The sequence below is a fragment of the Sorex araneus genome, chromosome X (assembly GCF_027595985.1).
Source record: "Sorex araneus isolate mSorAra2 chromosome X, mSorAra2.pri, whole genome shotgun sequence".
NCBI lineage: Eukaryota > Metazoa > Chordata > Mammalia > Eulipotyphla > Soricidae > Sorex > Sorex araneus.
In genome coordinates, this window is record NC_073313.1 from 278849277 (window position 1) to 278865388 (window position 16112).

The 16112-nt window shown below is 47.9% G+C and overlaps 1 protein-coding gene across 2 annotated transcripts; it reads left to right on the plus strand.

Annotated features, from left to right (window-relative positions):
- The first annotated feature begins 526 nt into the window (after positions 1–526).
- MSH6 (mutS homolog 6) lies at positions 527–15828 on the plus strand. Of its 2 annotated transcripts, none has more exons than XM_055122306.1 (10): positions 527–832; positions 7300–7508; positions 8788–9008; positions 9935–12470; positions 13361–13626; positions 14416–14533; positions 14661–14750; positions 15113–15267; positions 15360–15559; positions 15665–15828. In XM_055122306.1, exons 1-10 carry the CDS (start codon positions 624–626, stop codon positions 15744–15746), a joined length of 4086 nt encoding a protein of 1361 aa, XP_054978281.1. In that variant the 5' UTR covers positions 527–623; the 3' UTR covers positions 15747–15828. The 2 variants fall into 2 exon arrangements, with proteins under 2 accessions (XP_054978281.1, XP_054978282.1); XM_055122307.1 differs by having other exon boundaries at positions 528–832; positions 8788–8954.
- Positions 15829–16112: the final 284 nt, after the last annotated feature.

Genomic DNA, 16112 nt, shown 5'->3' on the forward strand with positions numbered 1-16112 from the left:
GTGGCCCACCCTTGAGGCCAGAGCGGTAGCAGGCAGGTAGGGCGACCTGGGTTGGATCCTGAGCACCGCCAGGAGTGATTCCTGGGAGCAGAGACAGGAGTAACCCTTGAGCATCGCCATGTGTGACCCAAAAAGCCAAAAAAAAACCCCAACAACGGGGGGGTACCATCACTTCGTATTCATTTTTAATTTATTGCTTATCCAGCGCGTGCGCTCTGCAACGCTTTGGAAAGGTGCACAGATACAAGCCTACAGCAGGCCGAGCTCCAGGCTTCCTCCGCTCGGTCTCCGCAGGAGAGCCTGGAAAGCTCCCGGCCCCCGTGCAGCCGCCCGTTTTGCGCCCCGCCCATCCCACGTCCAGCCCCGCCTGCCCCGCGCAGCCCCGCCCCGCCCGCCCCACGTAGCCCTGCCCAGAGCCCCGCAGGAGCGCGCCCCGCCCACAACCGCTGCGGCGGCGCCGGCGCGCGGCCCCGCCCCTTCCGCCGCCCCGCCCCCCGCGGCTCCCGATTGGCCGGGCGGCCGGGCGCCCGCGGCCGAGCGACCCCGCGGCTTTCCCGCCAGCGCGCCGCGCGCTCAGGCCGCGTCTGCGGGGCTCGGCTCGGCCCAGCGGTTGGGCCGCCACGATGTCGCGCCAGAGCACACTGGACAGCTTCTTCTCCAAGTCGCCGCCGCTCAGCGCCGCCACCAGAGCCGCGGGCAGGGCCTCGGGCGAGGGACGCACGGCCGCCCTCGCCCCCGCCGGGGACGCGGCCGGGAGCGGGAGCGGCCGGGGGGCCGCCGGGGAGGCCGTGTCGCCGCCCGGCCCCGGGAGCCTCAACGGAGGGCTGCGCAGGTGCGCGGGCCGGGGGCCCCGGCGGGTGCGGGGGCTGCAGGCCGGGTCGCCGGGTCGCCGGGTCCCCGGCGGGTGGGGGGCTGCAGGCCGGGTCGCCGGGTCCCCGGCGGGTGGGGGGCTGCAGGCCGGGGTCGCCGGGTCCCCGGCGGGGAGGGGCCGCAGAGGCGGGGGGGCCGGAAGCCCTCGGGTCTCCGAGGGGCGGGGGTGCCGCAGGACGCCGGGACCGGGACCGGGACCGGGACCGCTCTCGGGCCGGAACCCGGGGCCCAGGAGGCTGGGGAGGGGCGTGCCCGTTGCGCTCCGAGCGCCTCATTGGCCCACGTGCGGGTCGCCAGGCCCCCCCCCCCCCCGGTCCCCGCCGTCGGCCCCTCAGAGTGGTCCAAAGCCGTGAGCCCGCGACCTCAGCCAGCGAGCGCGAGCCGGGGCGCGCGGGGAGCCGTGCGGGCCTGCGGGAGGGCGCTGCGTGCGCGGGTCCGAGGGATGCGGCGGGCGGGCCGCAGGGGTGCGTTCACTGTGTCGGGGTGGGGGGGGGGCGTGGTGAAGACGGTGGCGGAGGCGGTGGCGGGTCTCGGGGCAGCGGGGCAGGTCGTGCAGGCGCGGTGCAGGGGACGTGCGTTGGGACCTCGGGCTGCCTCTCCGGCCCAGTTGTTTCATTATTGCCAGGCCCAGCGTACCGGGTGGGAGCCGAGCGGCGCGCCCGGTCACTCCCGCCGGCCGCCGGGCCGTTTGGTCCCGGGCGTGCAGCCTCGTCGGCACCGGTGCTGCTCTCGGGTCCCAGGCCCTCTGGGTTGGGTTCCGGGCCACGGGTGGTTCTGGGGCTCCCCCCAGGCACGGCGGGGACCCGGCCCAGGCCTGCCTTGTCTCCTGTCCCCGGGCCGCGCCGGCTCTGGCTGCGTTTGCTCCTGGCTCTGTGCTCCGGGACCCCAGGCTGGGTTGCCTCAGGGGTCGGCGGGCCTGCAGGCGCCCTTCCAGACCGCCAGCCGCTGCCCGGCCCCAGCTCTCTCCTAGAAGAGTTGCTGGTCACTACTGGACGTGGCTGTGGGAGTTTGGTGGGAGTCTTTCCCCGAGAATGGCACCCAGAAACGCTTGTTTGTAGTCCTGCAGTTACACCGAAAACCCAGCTCCTAAAGCGCAGCCTCTTGGGCTCCTGAACAGCCCCGGGAAGCGGAGATGCTTAGGGGCTTTGCCCCGGGCTTCCAGGGAAGGAAGGGCGGGCTACAGGAAATCGACCTGGGGAGAGGAATGCAGATGGTTTCCCCAGCCCATTCTCATGGGAATGAGCCCCAGGGGTGGTCTGCTTCCCGGAACCAGCCCTGCAGATGAAAGCCCTTCCTGTGTCCCCGGTACCTTCATTAGTTCACATGCAGATGAGCACATGTTAGGGTCCATTTCACTGGAGCCTCTTTACCCCTCTACCCAGAGATTTTCCCTTGTTCCCTAGGAGACTTTCATCTGCCCCTTAACATCAGTGACTCCGGTCCAGATGGTAAAATGCTGGGGGCTGGGGGGCGGCGGCCGCTTTATATCTGGGCTGAACTGGGGCTGGTCGGGCAAGGCACTGCCCTTCACCCCTGTGCTTTGATCTTCCAGGGAAGGCCTTTGAGGCTTGAGGTTTGCCTTCTGAATTCGTTCTGGGTGCCTGTGGATCAAGTCTAGGGCCTCACGTGCAGTGGGTGTCCTTCCACAAAGCTACATCCCTGCTTACAAATCTTTTTCTTTTCCTTTTTTTTTTTTTTTTTGAGGGGAGGGGCCTGGTGAGGGGAGTCTAATTGGAGTTGACTGAGCGCTGGGCCAGCGCCTTCCTCCCTGTACCTGCACTCTGGATTGCAGCTTCACTCTAGTTGTCATGAGGGACATTGAGACTGTTGTAGGCACACAGTGTGCTCACACCCTCCACCTGAATTCCAGTATCCTGCCACTACTGTCCTAGGTCTGTCTTGTGCCTCTCCCCAAGAGGGGTGGCACAGGCACCTATGCTCATGACTTACTCCTAGATCTAAGCGCAGGGGTCATTCCTTGTGCTCCTGAGGGGGAGGGGGAACCATATGCAGTTCTGGGCATGGACCCTGGGTCGGCTGTGTGCAAGGCAATCACCCTTATCAGCACTGCTTTCTCTCCTGCCCCCTACTCAGTTCTTTTAGTATATGTGCTGCTGAGGCTAGCGCCCAGCTTCATTCTTAGAGCCTTTGTTTTTAGTGACCATGGTCTGTTCTTTGTATTTCACCTATCAGTGAGACCATCTGGTATTTTTCCTTTTCAGACCAACATGAGTCTCCAATTCCATTCAAGTTATAGCAAATTGCAAGATTTCATCTTGTCTTGTAGCTGAGTAATCTACTGTATATGTAATTTTTTTTTTTTTTGCCCACTCCTGTTGGGCAATTGGTGATTGTAATTAGCATTGCAGTAAACATAGTTATGTATGCATCTTTTGGAATTACTGCTTTTTGTGTTCTTGGGGTGGGGTAGATATCCAGGAGTAAAATCACTGGGTCATATGTAAGTTCTGTTTTGATGTTTTGAGAAGTCTGTACTATTTTTCACAGGCCATTCAAACCACAGTCCCACTAATTGTAAAGGGCTCTTTTTACCAGGAGCTTGTTTCTGGCCTGCCCGATAAATGCCATTCTCAGTGGTCTGCTAGTTCATTGAAACAGTGATTTGCATTTTCCTAATACTGGTGATTAACACTTCTTTGCCTTTTGGCCATTCTTGTAACTTTGTGAAAGCTTCCTTTCAGCTGCCTCCTCATAGTTGTTTTTCTGTAGAGTGTTGTGAGGGTTTTGTGTCTCTGTTCTTTTGCCAGATGTCTGGTGGGTGTCTATTTTGTCCACTGTTCTCAATTCCTCTCTTCTTGGCTTTTCTCCAAGACCTCTGGTTTCTTTTAGGCTTCTTTTAAAAATACTAATCCAATTTGATAATTTAATGGTAACCCTTACCTTTCAGGTTACGGCCAGTTCATAACTAACTAAAGAATGCAGGATTTAGGGGCTGGAGCAATAGCACAGCGGGTAGGGCGTTTACCTTGCACGCGGCTGACCCGGGTTCGATTCCTAGCATCCCATATGGTCCCCTGAACACTGCCAGGAGTAATTCCTGAGTGAAGAGCCAGGAGTAACCCCTGTGCATCGCCAGGTGTGACCCAAAAAGAAAAAAAAATGCAGGATTTATGGGCAGATGGATTGAATGGTGGTCACTGGAATAACTGATTTGGTCCTGAGGCTTAGGGGTAGGAGAGTTCTCCACTGGTGCATCTTGAGAGCTGGGTACAAATACTTAGAGTTTGGCTTCTTTTTTTTTTTTCTGCTTTTTGGGTCACACCCATCGATGCTGGGAATTGAGCCCGGGTCGGCCGCGTGCAAGGCAAACAGCCTACTTGCTGTGCTATCGCTCTAGCCCCCTAACTTGGGTTTTTAATAATACGAAGTTTCATCATCATTAAAGTTTATTTAAAAAATTTTTTTTCCACTAGGGTGGGGGAAGGGTAGACACCTGGCAGCGCACAGGTCTTATTCCTGGCTCTGTGCTCAGGGATCAGTCCTGGATTGGCCTTGTACTCTACCTGCTGCACCATGTGCTCCAGCCCCACACCCCTGTACTAGCTGCATGATTACAGGTGCTCGGGATCAAACCTGGGCTGTCACATGCAAACACCTTTCACCCACTGCGTGATCCCTCTGGCCTCTGAGACTGATCTTTATTTTGGGGGACCACCATCAGTGGTGGTAGGGGCCACTCCCAGCTCTGTGTGTGTGGGGGGGCTCGAGGTGGGAGCTGGTGGAAGCATGTGGTGCGGGGCATGTAACCTGGGCCTTTTACGGGCACAGATCTTTGTTATTGCAGAGCAGGCAACAAATAGTTCTGTTCCATTGGGGTTGCTATGTCATGCTACTTTGAACGTCACCTGTGCCACCAAGATGACTTTTTGTTGAGGTATTTAACTGTAGTCTTGAGAATTTGTGACCACTGTCAATTGTTGTGTTTGGTCGAGCACTTTCTAACTGGCAAGGAGCATAGTTATCCTTACCTTTCACAGATGTTCACACAGGCAGTTATTATAGTTTTACAAATTAAGGACACTCTAAAATATCTTACTTCACACTATTCAGCTTTGGGGCTCATCTAGAGATATTAAATAATTTGAGTTTGCAGGGGAAAAATTGCATTGAATCCACCCATTGATGGGGTGGATGTACACGCCAAAACTTCATTCGTCTCCATCTCTTGGAAAGCAGCTATGTGCTTTTGTGGAAAGTTAGCACACGACAACATCCACACGCCCCCTCCTCCTTTGTCTTTTTTTGGGGGGTCACACCTGGTGGTGCTCAGAGGTTGCTCCTGGCTCTGGGCTCAAGGATCACTTCTGATGGCGTCAGAGGACCATATGGCATCAAATCCTGGCCTGCAGCATGCTAGGCACAGACGCTACCTGCTGCGCTGACTCTCTGGCCCCAGGCTCTGTGTTAAGGACTTAAAAGCTTGCGGTTTCTAATACTAGTTTGTTAGGGACTTTGTGCCAGGCCCTGACCACTTAACCGCAAGGGCAGTTTCTTGCCAGCAGGGATACCTAAGAACTGAAGACTGAGTGGGTTTGGGTGTTTGTGACCTGTTAATCATGGAGTATATTAGTACGAGGGTCCGCTCTGTGCGAGGCAAAAGCCCTACCTGCTGTACTATAGATCCAGCCCCCTAGTTTTTTCTGTGCCTGCGTGTGTGTCACACCCAGTGATGTCGGCCCCTGGAGACCATACTGAGAAGTACCTAGGCCCTTTGTTTGCAAAGCATGTGGTCTGCCCTTTGAATTATCTCCCTCACTGAAGAAAGGATGATTGTGATATTTTATGTGATTGGATCTGAGTGGGGTGGCCACACTGAAGCACCTGGGTTTTCTTGTCATGTGCTTGTGTCACGCTCAGGGAACGCTGCTATGGTCCTGGGGCAGAATTTATCAGTTGTGGACTGTACTGAAGAGATTGTTAACTAGTTTATTCTCTCTTTCTCTCTCTCTCTCTCACACACACACACACACACACACACAGTGCTTTGGGCCACACCTGGCAACTGGGAGGGCTCTGCTCTGAGGTTGTTATTCCTGGCAGGCAAAAGGGGCCCTGTAGGATGCGTGGGAGGCATCAGTCCAGCCAGTCCAGGTGGGTGCGAGGCCAGCGCCTTGCCTGCTGTACTGTGGCTCTGGCCCCAGGACTCAGTATGGTGTCTGTTGCATGTTGTGGTGTGAGGGGTTGCTCCTGGCAGCGCAGGGCAAGGCAGTGCCAGGGTCAGACTCATTTTCACCCATGCAGAGCATCTGCTCTGTTGCTGCACCACACCCCTGGGCTCTGCATTGGTGGTGCTGTAGGCCGCACTCTGTAGTGGTGTGTAGGGGCTCCTCCTGGCTCAGTGCTCACTCCTGGGGACCCTGAGGGGCCATGTGGTGCTGGGGCTCCTGTATGCAAAGCATGCCTTCCAGACGTTTAGTTCATATTCCTCATCCAGTGCTGTTGCTGCTTGTTAAAGGACCGTTTTACCTTTTTTTTTTCCTTCTCCCTTTTCCTGTTGATGTTGAGGTGTGGCAGTTTGGTTCTGATGCTTGTCAGGGATCAGAGCTTGTAGCTGTCGTGCTTGACTGCCGAGCTGCCACGATTGCACTCGGCGCATGTAGGTAGAAACCGGCCCTGCTTCATGTTTGCAGGCATGTGCTGAGCCATCACCTGAGCCTGAGAGAGGTTGTTTTTTTTTGTGTGTGTGTGGGGGTGAGGGGTTTTGGGGCCACACCTGGCAGTGTTCAGGGATTCTATCTGCCTCTGCTCTGCTCAGAGATCATTCCTGGTGGGGCCCAGGGGACCATATATTGTGCTGGTGATTGAACCTGGGCCAGCAGCATGAGGCACGTGCCACTGTATTATCTTGAATGACTGAGAAATTTCTTGCTTTAATACCAGAAACCTTGTTTATTTTATTTTTTGTGGGAGTGGGTTATGGGCCACAACTGGTTTTGCTAAGGGACCAAACTGGGGTTGGCCATATGTAAGACAAGTGCCTTAGTCCCCTGTATTCCTTATCCGGCCCACTAAAAACCATTTTGAGTTAATCCTAACATAATAAGCTTGTCTTAGAAATGACTTGAAAGTCTGACTTAAAATAGTCACTCTGGGATTTATTTTATTTTATTTTTCTTCTTATTTATTTATTTTTTTTTGCTTTTTGGGATTTATTTTAATGCTTGAATGTTAGTGCCTGAATACTTTAATGTGTGTATGTTTCGTGTTCTGTTTTTGAGCCACGAGGTACTGGGGATCCCACCAGGATTAGCTGCGTGCTAGGCAGGTGCCTTAACTCATGCACTCTCTAGCCAGTGTCTGGAGATTGTAAAGGCATCTTAGTGACACCTTGTTTGGAAATGCCTACTTGAAGGTAATTGTAGCTGAACCAAATACTAACCAAGCTGCCTATTTCCTTTTTGGCAACAGTTCTTGTGACTTCACACCTGGTGATTTGGTCTGGGCCAAGATGGAGGGTTACCCCTGGTGGCCCTGCCTGGTTTACAACCACCCCTTTGATGGAACGTTCATCCGCGAGAAAGGGAAGAAGTCTAAGTCCATCCGAATTCATGTTCAGTTTTTTGACGACAGTCCAACCAGGGGCTGGGTTAGCAAAAGGATGTTAAAACCATATACAGGTAAGAGGGGACAGGAGGGAGAAGGAGAGCGACAAAGAGGAGGGAGGGGGCGGGGGAGGAGCAGTGAGAATGTAGAATACGTGCTTATGAATGAGCTAAGCCTTAAATCTCCAATGAAATTGAATTGCAGCATTGTTGTGTGACATGGAATTGAGATTTTTGTTCTTGGAAGTAACTGAAACAGTATCATTCCTTTAAAGGGGAAAATAAAATCTTTCTGATTGGATCTTAAAATTTGGCCCAAAATACCAGATTCTATCATGAAAAGGCTTGAACAGTGTACCCATGGCATGGATCTGAAAGCCGTTCAGAGGAGGGCAGGTGTGTGCTCCTGGCCTCTGGGAGATATGTCTATAAGGGCTACTCAGGCGTCTTAAGTGGAGAATCTTGACTTTCATCTCCTCAGTCCTGCATTATTTACCACAGAGGCCAGCAGTCTGCCCTCAGGGTGTCGCAAGTGCCAGTACCCTCCATGGTGAACGAGTTCTCTGCCATTCTGTTCAGTCACTGTAAGTTCTGGGATGTTGTTAAGCTCCGTGCTTTACAATCACTACAGGCTTGGTTTTGCAGACAACCCTGGGAATTGTGCTTCTTAGTTAGAACCTGCTGGCTGGGCAGGACCCGCTGGACAAAGTCTGGAAATCTGATGTGCAGCTTTAGTGGATGGAAAGAGAATGAGGAAATTTGCTTCTACCTTCATTAGTTTGCTGTGTTATGTTGGTCAACCAAAGTAACTTTTTTTTCTTTTTGGGTCACACCTGGGGATGCACAGGGGTTACTCCTGGCTCATGCACTCAATTACTCCAGGTGGTGCTCAGGGGACCATATCGGATGCTGGGAATTGAACCCAGGTTGGCCGAGTGCAAGGGAACCGCCCTACCCGCTGTGCTATTGCTCCAGCCCCCAAAGTAGCTTTTTTATTCCTACTTAAAAGTGAGGTACCAGAGAGATAATACAGGGGTTAAGGAGCTTGAATTGCTTGCAGCTGGCCCTAGTTAGATCCCTGGTACAATACGTATGCCCCTGCCCAGTCTTAGGTCAGTAAGAGACACTAAGTAGTTCTGATTAACATTTACGGCAACTCCAATGACATAAAGTAGGTAATTTCAGTTTCACTACGTTTTCCTTGCAATTCCTTCCCACATCAAGGCTTTCATTGTTACATAATATTATATATACTTTATTGTGTATTGGAGCAAGTGTTGAAGGATGAACTCTTCCCCCCATACATACATACATATATATGCGCATATATGTAATATGTAATTTTTTTTTTTAGGTTCAAACTCGAAGGAAGCCCAGAAAGGAGGGCATTTTTATAGTGCAAAGCCTGAAATACTCAGAGCAATGCAACGTGCAGATGAAGCTTTGGCTAAAGACAAGACTAAGAGGCTTGAACTGGCAATATGTGATGAGCCCTCTGAACCAGAGGAAGAAGAGATGGAGGTGTGGCCTGTTGCAAACACTTCTTTTTTGAGAGATGAAAACGCAAGGGAGGGGGTGAGGTTTATTAATCAAACTGATTCTTATTTTAACATATGTACTTATAATTCAATCTTGACAGCTTCTTAACACCCCCGGCCCCCCTTAAATCTAGGGCTTTAAACATGCTCTTCTACCTTGGATTTAAATCTTCCAGCCTGCTATAGATAATGGTTGTTGACAAGTCGAGAACTAGGTAGTAATAACAACTAATACATTGGTAATACTACTGTAGTAGGCATCTAAATGAGGAAGGGTGTGATCACTGAGTCTTGAAAATTTTCCATATTAATGGTTTTAATTCTTTTTGTTGAATTTTGCATTGATAATAATCCTAAATAATCTGAGGTTAAGTAACCTTGAAGTACAGTCTTGGTTTCAGATAAGGTCATTCTGTTACATGAACAAATAATTTCATTTAAGGTGATCATTATTCTCAATTTAGTAATCGAGGAAGTTGGTAGGTATTTTAAGATTAAGTTTTTAATCTCATTTTTGAGATTTAGCTTGTATCTGATAGAAACGTCAGCTTAATTAGGGTTAGAGACTGGATAGATGACAGAGAACCACAAGTGAATGTGCTTTTCCCAGGAGGGTCCAGCTGGTTGTGGGAGAGCCAGCTGTATGGATATGGTTAAGTATGGATACATTTGCTCTCTTCAACTAAAGGATTTATGAAATGGCAGTAACGTGACCCTGGGGGGAAGGTAGCAGACATTTTTGGAGAGTGGGGTTGGGGTGGTGGCGGTTCCAGGGATCAAACTCATGAGTCATGCATGCAAGAATAGAACCCTCAAGTTTCCATACTATATGAAATGAAAATTTACATATGAGAGAACGTTTCCTCTGGAGGTGGATTTTTTTCTCTATATACTGAGATATTGCACAGATTAAATTTTCCCAAATTTTGCTTTTTTAAAAAATGCTCCTTCTTTGCCTGCCAGGTAGGTGCAGCCTATGCATCAGATAAAAGTGAAGATAATGGAATTGAGAGTGATGAGGAAGTACTGCCCAAGGTGCGAGGATCTAGGAGAAGTAGCCGCCAAGTGAAAAAGCTAAGGGTTCTATCCGACTCAGAGAGTGACATCGGGGGTTCTGATGTGGAATTCAAGCCAGATGCTAAGGAGGAAGGCAGCAGTGATGAAGTGAGCAGTGGGGCAGGGGACAGTGACAGTGAAGGCCTGGGCAGCCCAATCAAAGCTGCTCCAAAGCGGAAGAGAACAGGGACTGGAAATGGCTCTATCAAAAGGAAGAGCTCAAAGAAGGAAATTCCCTTAGCTGCCAAGCGAGCCCCTGGTCTTTCACCTGAAACAAAGAGTACTTTGAGTGGTTTCTCTGCCCCTCATAATTCTGAATCCCAAGCCCCTGCTGGTGGAGTATGTGATGACAGTCGCTCTCTCTGGTATCATGAAACTTTGGAATGGCTTAAGGGGGACAAGAGAAGAGACGTGCACAGGAGGCGACCTGACCACCCCGATTTTGATGCGTCCACTCTGTATGTGCCTGAGGATTTCCTCAATTCTTGTACTCCTGGGATGAGAAAGTGGTGGCAGATAAAGTCTCAGAATTTTGATCTCGTCATATTTTATAAGGTGGGAAAGTTCTATGAGCTCTACCATATGGATGCTCTCATTGGAGTCAATGAACTGGGGCTGGTGTTCATGAAAGGCAACTGGGCCCATTCTGGCTTTCCTGAAATTGCATTTGGTCGGTATTCAGATTCCTTAGTGCAGAAGGGCTATAAAGTTGCACGAGTGGAACAGACTGAAACCCCAGAAATGATGGAGGCCCGATGCCGAAAGATGGCACACATATCTAAGCATGATAGAGTGGTGAGGAGAGAGATCTGCAGGATTATTACCAAGGGGACACAGACATACAGTGTCCTAGAAGGGGATCCGTCTGAGAACTACAGTAAGTATCTTCTCAGTATCAAAGAAAAAGAGGAAGATTCTTCTGGTCACAGTCGAGTGTATGGCGTGTGTTTTGTTGATGCCTCCCTGGGAAAGTTCTTCGTAGGTCAGTTTTCAGACGATCGCCACTGCTCCCGGCTTAGGACTCTGGTTGCACACTATCCTCCAGTCCAGGTCTTGTTTGAGAAAGGAAACCTCTCCGCGGACACCAAGACGCTTCTCAAGGTTCTGCTGTCCTCTTCTCTTCAGGAAGGTCTGCTACCAGGCTCCCAGTTTTGGGATGCAGCCAAAACACTCAGAACTCTACTTGAAGAAGGGTATTTTACAGAAAAGCTAGACAAGGATAGTGGGGTGATGTTACCTGAGGTGCTTAAAGGTATGACTTCAGAATCTGATGTTATTGGGCTGACACCAGGAGAGAAGAGTGAATTGGCCCTTTCTGCTCTAGGTGGTTGTGTGTTCTACCTCAAAAAATGCCTTATTGATCAGGAACTTTTATCAATGGCTAATTTTGAAGAATATATTCCCCTGGATTCTGACGTGATTAGTGCTACCAAACCTGGTGCTCTCTTTGCTAAAACCAATCAACGAATGGTGCTAGATGCTGTGACATTAAGTAACTTAGAGATTTTCCTGAATGGAACAAATGGTTCTACTGAAGGGACTCTGTTAGAAAAGATTGATACTTGCCATACTCCTTTTGGGAAGCGTCTCTTAAAGCAGTGGCTGTGTGCCCCACTTTGTAGCCCTTATGCAATCAATGATCGTCTGGATGCAATAGAGGATCTCATGGATGTGCCTGACAAAGTCTCTGAGATTGTCGACCTTCTCAAGAAGCTTCCAGACCTTGAAAGGCTCCTGAGTAAAATTCATAATGTTGGGTCTCCCCTAAAGAGCCAGAATCACCCTGATAGCAGGGCTGTAATGTACGAGGAAACAACATACAGCAAAAAAAAGATTATTGATTTTCTTTCTGCTCTGGAAGGATTCAAAATAGTATGTAAAATTGTAGGGATCATGGAGGATACTGTTGATGACTTTAAGTCTAAAATTCTTAAACAAATCATCACTCTGCAGACCAAAAACCCCAAAGGCCGATTTCCTGATTTGACTAGAGAACTGAATCGATGGGATACAGCTTTTGACCATGAAAAGGCTCGAAGGACCGGGCTCATTACTCCCAAAGCAGGGTTTGATGCTGATTATGATCAAGCCCTTGCTGATATTAGAGAAAATGAACAGAGTCTCCTGGAATACTTGGAGAAACAACGTAGTCGAATTGGCTGTCGGTCTATAGTCTACTGGGGGATTGGTAGGAATCGCTACCAGTTAGAAATTCCAGAGAATTTTGCCAACCGTAATTTGCCAGAAGAGTATGAGTTGAAGTCTACCAAGAAGGGCTGTAAACGATACTGGACAAAAACCATTGAGAAGAAATTGGCTAATCTGATAAATGCTGAAGAACGCAGGGATGTGTCACTGAAGGACTGCATGCGGAGACTATTCTACAACTTTGACAAAAATTATAAGGATTGGCAGTCGGCTGTGGAGTGCATTGCTGTACTGGGTAAGAATTTCAATAAACTTTGGTTGGTTTGACCTGTGTTCCAGTTGTACGTTAGGATATAAATCCTCTGGGGGAGGCCCACTGCTGCATAGCCATAAACACAAGTAATATATTTTGGTAAGTGTATGTGACTTTCCATATAACTGCAGGATGACTAGGTTGCTTGTATAAGGTTATTTACTGGAAACTTGTTTTTGGGGTACACCTGGCTCTGTGATCACTCCCTCTGGTAGTGGTTGGGGGGCCACATACGGTGCTATGGGCAAGCTGTGGATAGACAAGCACCCTGTCTGCTGAATTGATCTCACATCCCACTGGCAACTTTGGGGCTACCCCTAGCCTGGTGCTTGAAGGTGGCTTTTGGCAGTTTAGTTAATTTTTGGGCCACACCCACCCAGCTGTGTTTAGTCCACTCATGCCTTAAGCCAACTTACAAGTTATTTGAGCAGTTTTAATTTTTCCCTAAGCACAGGTGTTCAAACTGAATGTTTTCTTTCCAAATCCCCTCCCCCCAGTCAGTGTCTCTGTCATCCGTATATTTGGCTTCTCATAAGGACTAATATTTTTTAGCTTCCCCTTAAGTATTTCTCTGTCCACATGTATATACAATGTAGTTAGGGTGGTAGGAGAGACTGTTGGGCTAAGATTGAAATTATTTCTCAATTTCACTACAAGTGCAGTAACACAGAACATGTATAATGTAGAGATAATATTGCCACTAACTCGTGCCATCTTAACTGTCATCTCCAAAAACCAAGCTGAGTGTGTCACCTTCACCAAAACATTTTTGGGAGACTTTTTTTTTTGGGCGGGGGGGGGGACTTTTAAAGCATCTAGGTCTGTGTGTACCTCAAAACTCATACAGCCTTTTACTTTTTTTTTCTTAACAGATGTTTTACTGTGCCTAGCTAACCACAGCCATGGGGCTGATGGTCCTATGTCTCGCCCGGTGATTCTATTGCCAGAAGAACACGCATCCCCCTTCTTAGAACTCAGAGGAGCGCGCCATCCCTGCATTACAAAGACATTTTTTGGAGATGATTTCATTCCTAATGACATTCTAATAGGTTGTGAGGAAGAGGATGGAAGTGGCAAAGCTTTTTGTGTGCTTGTTACTGGACCGAACATGGGAGGCAAATCTACACTTATGAGACAGGTAAACTCAACTTTAAGGTTTTGTTTAATCCCAACACCTCAAGAGTGACTGTGTTTACTTGGCTAGCTATTTCAGTTAGCGCATTAACTTAAATATCATGTAAGAAGCTTCTAATTAAAGCTGAACATGTTTACCTTATGGGACAGATGTGTGCCTGATAGGGAATTTCCTTATGTTTTGGACATCCCTATGGTTCTCTGGGACTGTATGTGATGCCAGAGATATGAACCAGATTCAGATACACGAAGGCAAAGTGCCTTAACTCCTGTGGCATCTTTTTACTCAACTGAGGTTTCATTTCTTCTGAAAGCAGATTTACCATAATTGAAATTTCACAAAAGTTGCATGTGTTTAACTAGCTTCTCATGTAGAATTCTTCTTACAAAAGAACTCTGGAAACAAATGAAATAGCCAGAGCTGCTTTATGGCAGAGACAGTAAGTGTATTAGTCTTACCAGAGGTTGGTTGGTCAGTCACTATGCTAATATGAACCTTTTAGGTTGCCAAACTTGACAGATTCTTTGCCAAAGGCATATTTTGGTCAACCAGATACATACTTAGAGCAAGCAGCATGATATACTACTATAGTATAGTCATTCTCAATCCTAGATACACAATTTTGGTCAAGTTTGTTGTCTAGGATTGAGAATTACTATAGTTTTAGGTTCATTTAGATCCTAGAATCTTGCCTCACTTTTCTATTTAGGATTAAAAAAAATGTCAAAGACATGTTAAATATTTTTCTATTTCCTTCAATACCATAAAAGACCTTTCTCTTCTCCTTCACAGGCTGGCCTGTTAGCCGTGATGGCCCAGCTGGGTTGTTACGTGCCTGCTGAAGTATGCAGGCTGACACCTATTGACAGAATTTTCACCAGACTTGGTGCCTCAGACAGAATAATGTCAGGTGAGACTTTCCCTACCTAACTGCTTCTTTTGCACACAACCATTTAAAATCTATGCTAATAATCAGTTGGTGAGATAATCAAATAATGATCAAAAGATAAAGCCACCCATTCATATCTTTGTTTCAGGTGAAAGTACGTTCTTTGTTGAATTGAGTGAAACAGCCAGTATACTTAGACATGCAACATCACATTCTTTGGTGCTTGTGGATGAATTAGGTAAGGCATTCAAGTAAAAGGCGCTCTACCCACTTGTACTCTCTCCAGCCTCACTGACTATTTCTGAGCTAAGATTAGACAATGTTGTACTGTTATCCATAGACTCCCCACCCCTTTTGGGGCCTCACCCTGTAGTGCTCACGAAACACACTAGTCTGTTACTCTTGGGCCTTAAATATTTGAAGAGAATTTCTGAGAACCAGAGGGATTGCTTTCTAAATAAGCATGGCCTATTTAAAAAATTATTGATGTCCTAGCCTTTGTTTTTTTGGGCGTGAGGGAGGAAGGAGATTTCTTTGTGAAGTTCATACTCTTTAGTGTTATAAGGCACACTGTATAATTTATGCATATTTTACTTCTAGGAAGAGGCACTGCAACGTTTGATGGTACAGCAATAGCAAACGCAGTTGTTAAAGAACTTGCTGAGAATATAAAGTGTCGCACATTGTTTTCTACCCACTACCATTCATTAGTTGGAGATTATTCTCAGAATGTTGCGGTGCGCCTAGGACACATGGTAAATGCGGTTTTTTTTTTTAAAGAATCAAGTCAGGTGTACACTGCTAAAATAAATGTATCAAAGGTATTTTTTAATGTCTTTTCTTTAAGGCATGCATGGTAGAGAATGAATGTGAAGATCCCAGCCAGGAGACGATTACCTTCCTATATAAATTCATTAAAGGAGCCTGTCCTAAAAGCTATGGCTTTAATGCAGCAAGACTGGCTAATCTTCCAGAGGAGGTTATTCAAAAGGGACATAGAAAAGCAAGAGAATTTGAGAAGATGACTCAGTCACTGCGATTATTTCGGTAATTTTAATTTTACCATGTAGCTGAAATTTTAAGGGGAAGGGGACATGCACTGTAAAGAAAGTAAATTAAAAATATTTTTTCTTTTCTTTTTTAAATTTTAAGGGAAGTCTGCCTGGTTAGTGAAAGGTCGACTGTAGATGCTGAAGCTATTCATAAGTTGCTGACTTTGATTGAGGAGTTATAATCTACATTGGAAGCTTTGACTTGACAAAGGTGGTAAATTCAGACAACATTATGATCTAATAAACTTTATTTTTTAAAAATGACCATTTTTCCATTTTCTTTCTAGGAAATTAAACCCTTTTAATTCTTATCTACCTTCTACATAATGGTTATTGAATACTCCACAATATATTAAGTCTAGATGTTATGGTACATGCATACACTTTCAGGCTGTTTATACCCACTGTCACCAATACACATAAATGGGGGTGGGGTGGGGAGCTATGAAACTGTATAGGGCTGTATATATACTTGTCTCAGCTTAATGCAGGAAACTTTTAATTTCCAGCAGTTTGTCTAAACTGTTCAAAAAAAAACTATGAACAGA